The sequence below is a fragment of the Oncorhynchus nerka genome, linkage group LG4 (assembly GCF_034236695.1).
Source record: "Oncorhynchus nerka isolate Pitt River linkage group LG4, Oner_Uvic_2.0, whole genome shotgun sequence".
NCBI lineage: Eukaryota > Metazoa > Chordata > Actinopteri > Salmoniformes > Salmonidae > Oncorhynchus > Oncorhynchus nerka.
Window position 1 is genome coordinate 97,593,280 of NC_088399.1, and position 5,332 is coordinate 97,598,611.

At 44.4% G+C, this 5,332-nt stretch overlaps 1 protein-coding gene across 1 annotated transcript in view; it reads left to right on the plus strand.

Annotated features, from left to right (window-relative positions):
- Window positions 1-888: 888 nt before the first annotated feature.
- The window catches only part of LOC115120564 (FH1/FH2 domain-containing protein 3-like), a 190,947-nt gene continuing 186,503 nt past the window's right edge, over window positions 889-5,332 (plus strand). Inside the window, 1 exon segment of the mRNA XM_065018158.1 lies at window positions 889-1,317. Coding sequence (XP_064874230.1) covers window positions 1,153-1,317 — 165 coding nt within the window. The 5' untranslated portion in view covers window positions 889-1,152.

Genomic DNA, 5,332 nt, shown 5'->3' on the forward strand with positions numbered 1-5,332 from the left:
GATGTCCAGAAGCTGTTTTTCGGTCGTACGAAATGATGGCGGCAATATTATGTACAATAAAAGTTGAGATCAGCGTAAAAAAAACCCCACACAGAATTGGTCAGGAACCCGTAAGATCTGCAGCACCATCCTGGATACCCCTGAGCCCAAGTTTAATATATTTTCACTACTTAGTTAACATACTTCTCACACTTCTTGAAAACTGTAAGCACCTTCCTTTGAAGGGCCTTGGCTTCGACGTAAATAGACTACCTCATTGTTTGTTAGATTGGATTAGAGCAGTGCACTTCTTCGGTTCTGGTGCATGATCAACAGTATACCAGAAGAGGTCGCAATTTGCTTTGAAATCAGACGTATTCCTCACTGTTGCGCTAATGCCGAGGGGAGAAGAGGAGAGGGGGGGGTCGCAGGGGGATGGATTTGCTCTCCCTCTAGACGACATATCGGCTGACCCATACAGACTAAGCTCTCTCTCAATTCAATTCACTATCCTTTGCTCTCAATTCAATTACAATATAAGGTGCTTTACATGTGTTTTCATTGCCAAAGCAAGTGAAATAGATAATAAACAAAAGTGAAATAAACAATACAAAATGAACAGTAAACATTACACTCACAAAAGTTCCAAAAGAATAAAGACATTTCACATCTCATATTATGTCTATATACAGTGTTGTAAACGATGTGCAAATAGTTAAAGTACACACTGGGGTAAAAATAAACATAAATATAGGTTGTATTTACAATGGTGTTTGTTATTCGCTGGTTGTCTCTCTCTCTCTCTCTCCAGCACCTTGCCAGCCTCTCGTGTCATTGGCCACCTGCTGTGAGCCAGTAGCGACTCCGCAGTGACACCGTCACAGAACAGAGTAAAAGAACAAATCGGTTCTCCCTATAGACCGCACTAACCAACCAGCGAACCAAAACAGTTTCTTATACCGGTCCAATCAGACTTCACGAGAAGTCACCCACACGAAGTCTGATTATAGTAGCCCACCCAACCAGAGAGCTGATCAAACTTGGAAACCTGCTGGTTTTTTGTTTGTTATTACAGGCAGCAGGAGAGACAGTGCTCCTTGCTAGGCGACGGATCTAATCATTAACCTCGGTTAGTTTCCCCCTCATCGGAGGAGCCTCTTGGATGGATATATCATGGCTACGTTTGTCTGCAGGGTTCAGTTCTTAGACGATACCGATCCGTTCAACAGCACCAATTTCCCGGAGCCGACCCGACCACCGCACTACACGTTCCGAGAAGATATCCCTCTGATCAATCAGATAGCAGGAGTCCACCGGCTACTTAGAGCCCCGCATAAGGTTTGCAATGTTTTAATTTTGCCACACCTATTTTATTCTGGATTAATGCATTTCAATGTTCTTTTTGTTTATTCATATATAAACTTGGCAATGCCGTGTCAGTCACAAACTTTACCCGGTGGGCTATTTTTTTTAAAGATCAACCGCGAACGCAGTTTGATTTTGCAGACAGGCAAGGATAATTGTGTAACTGCAATCATATTTGGTGCAACACACTTTAACACCGATGTCAAAGACACTCAATAGTATTTGTTTGACTATATTTGTCTCTCTCTCTCTCTCTCTCTCTCTCGGTTTTTTCTCCACGTATTTCACCACCGCAGCATATTTAGCAGCAGACTGTGGTTTATCGTATTCCTGCATGACTTGTCGCCGGGTGGGTTTTCTATTCGTGTGTCACAGCGACAGGTGGGCGCGAGGCTTTAGTTTCGTTCAGCAGCCCGATATAACCGGATGAACGCGCGCTCCGACCATTCATTAAAAAATACAAAATAACATTGACGGTCACGGGAAGAGTGATGTGGAGTCGGTATCTAAAGCACTCATATAGGTGTTTGAGATTATGCAAACCCTTGCTAGAATGTTGTGTGTGTGTGTGTGTGTGTGTGTGTTTGTGTGTGTGTGTGTTTGTGTCTCAGTGCGTGTGACACACACACACAGGGAGAGAGAGGGACATATCACACCACACATGTCCAATACATCAGAGTGGTTTTCCAGACCAGAAGTAATTCCGCAGTGAGGCCATCTTTAAAAGCCCCAAAACAAATGTCAGATGTCCCTGAGAGTACAGACCTCCTGATTACCTACAGTAGCCTGCACATGGAGTGCATTGAGAGTACAGACATCCTGATTACCTACTGTAGCCTGCACATGGAGTATGCATTGAGAGTACGGCACAGACATCCTGATTACCTACTGTAGCACATGGAGTATGCATTGAGAGTACAGACATCCTGATTACCTACTGTAGCCTGCACATGGAGTATGCATTGAGAGTACAGACATCCTGATTACCTACAGTAGCCTGCACATGGAGTATGCATTGAGAGTACAGACATCCTGATTACCTACTGTAGCACATGGAGTGCATTGAGAGTACAGACATCCTGATTACCTACTGTAGCCTGCACATGGAGTATGCATTGAGAGTACGGCACAGACATCCTGAATACCTACTGTAGCACACGGAGTATGCATTGAGAGTACGGACATCCTGATTACCTACAGTAGCCTGCACATGGAGTATGCATTGAGAGTACAGACATCCTGATTACCTACAGTAGCCTGCACATGGAGTATGCATTGAGAGTACAGACATCCTGATTACCTACAGTAGCCTGCACATGGAGTATGCATTGAGAGTACAGACATCCTGATTACCTACAGTAGCACACGGAGTATGCATTGAGAGTACAGACATCCTGATTACCTACAGTAGCCTGCACATGGAGTATGCATTGAGAGTACAGACATCCTGATTACCTACAGTAGCACACGGAGTATGCATTGAGAGTACAGACATCCTGATTACCTACAGTAGCCTGCACATGGAGTATGCATTGAGAGTACAGACATCCTGATTACCTACAGTAGCACATGGAGTATGCATTGAGAGTACAGACATCCTGATTACCTACAGTAGCACACGGAGTATGCATTGAGAGTACAGACATCCTGATTACCTACAGTAGCACATGGAGCCTGCACATGGCCTGTATGCATTGAGAGTACAGACATCCTGATTACCTACAGTAGCACACAGAGTATGCATTGAGAGTACAGACATCCTGATTACCTACAGTAGCACACGGAGTATGCATTGAGAGTACAGACATCCTGATTACCTACAGTAGCCTGCACATGGAGTATGCATTGAGAGTACAGACATCCTGATTACCTACAGTAGCCTGCACATGGAGTATGCATTGAGAGTACGGACATCCTGATTACCTACAGTGGCCTGCACATGGAGTATGCATTGAGAGTACAGACATCCTGATTACCTACAGTAGCACACGGAGTATGCATTGAGAGTACAGACATCCTGATTACCTACAGTAGCACATGGAGTATGCATTGAGAGTACAGACATCCTGATTACCTACAGTAGCACATGGAGTATGCATTGAGAGTACAGACATCCTGATTACCTACAGTAGCACACGGAGTATGCATTGAGAGTACAGACATCCTGATTACCTACAGTAGCCTGCACATGGAGTATGCATTGAGAGTACAGACATCCTGATTACCTACAGTAGCACATGGAGTATGCATTGAGAGTACAGACATCCTGATTACCTACAGTAGCACACGGAGTATGCATTGAGAGTACAGACATCCTGATTACCTACAGTAGCACACGGAGTATGCATTGAGAGTACAGACATCCTGATTACCTACAGTAGCACATGGAGTATGCATTGAGAGTACAGACATCCTGATTACCTACAGTAGCACACGGAGTATGCATTGAGAGTACAGACATCCTGATTACCTACAGTAGCACACGGAGTATGCATTGAGAGTACGGACATCCTGATTACCTACAGTAGCACATGGAGTATGCATTGAGAGTACAGACATCCTGATTACCTACAGTAGCACATGGAGTATGCATTGAGTGCACAGACATCCTGATTACCTACAGTAGCCTGCACATGGAGTATGCATTGAGAGCACAGACATCCTGATTACCTACAGTAGCCTGCACATGGAGTATGCATTGAGAGTACAGACATCCTGATTACCTACAGTAGCCTGCACATGGAGTATGCATTGAGAGTACAGACATCCTGATTACCTACAGTAGCACACGGAGTATGCATTGAGAGTACAGACATCCTGATTACCTACAGTAGCACATGGAGTATGCATTGAGAGTACAGACATCCTGAATACCTACTGTAGCCTGCACATGGAGTATGCATTGAGAGTACAGACATCCTGAATACCTACAGTAGCACACGGAGTGCATTGAGAGTACAGACATCCTGATTACCTACAGTAGCCTGCACATGGAGTATGCATTGAGAGTACAGACATCCTGATTACCTACAGTAGCACACGGAGTGCATTGAGAGCACAGACATCCTGATTACCTACAGTAGCACATGGAGTATGCATTGAGAGTACAGACATCCTGATTACCTACAGTAGCACATGGAGTATGCATTGAGAGTACAGACATCCTGAATACCTACTGTAGCCTGCACATGGAGTATGCATTGAGAGTACAGACATCCTGATTACCTACAGTAGCCTGCACATGGAGTATGCATTGAGAGTACAGACATCCTGAATACCTACAGTAGCACACGGAGTATGCATTTAGAGTACAGACATCCTGATTACCTACAGTAGCACATGGAGTATGCATTGAGAGTACAGACATCCTGAATACCTACTGTAGCCTGCACATGGAGTATGCATTGAGAGTACAGACATCCTGAATACCTACAGTAGCACACGGAGTGCATTGAGAGCACAGACATCCTGATTACCTACAGTAGCACATGGAGTATGCATTGAGAGTACAGACATCCTGATTACCTACAGTAGCACATGGAGTATGCATTGAGAGTACAGACATCCTGAATACCTACTGTAGCCTGCACATGGAGTATGCATTGAGAGTACAGACATCCTGATTACCTACAGTATCCTGCACATGGAGTATGCATTGAGAGTACAGACATCCTGATTACCTACAGTAGCACATGGAGTATGCATTGAGAGTACAGACATCCTGATTACCTACAGTAGCACATGGAGTATGCATTGAGAGTACAGACATCCTGATTACCTACAGTAGCCTGCACATGGAGTATGCATTGAGAGTACAGACATCCTGATTACCTACAGTAGCACATGGAGTATGCATTGAGAGTACAGACATCCTGATTACCTACACACAGTAGCACATGGCACATGTATGCATTGAGAGTACAGACATCCTGATTACCTACAGTAGCACACGGAGTATGCATTGAGAGTACAGACATCCTGATTACCT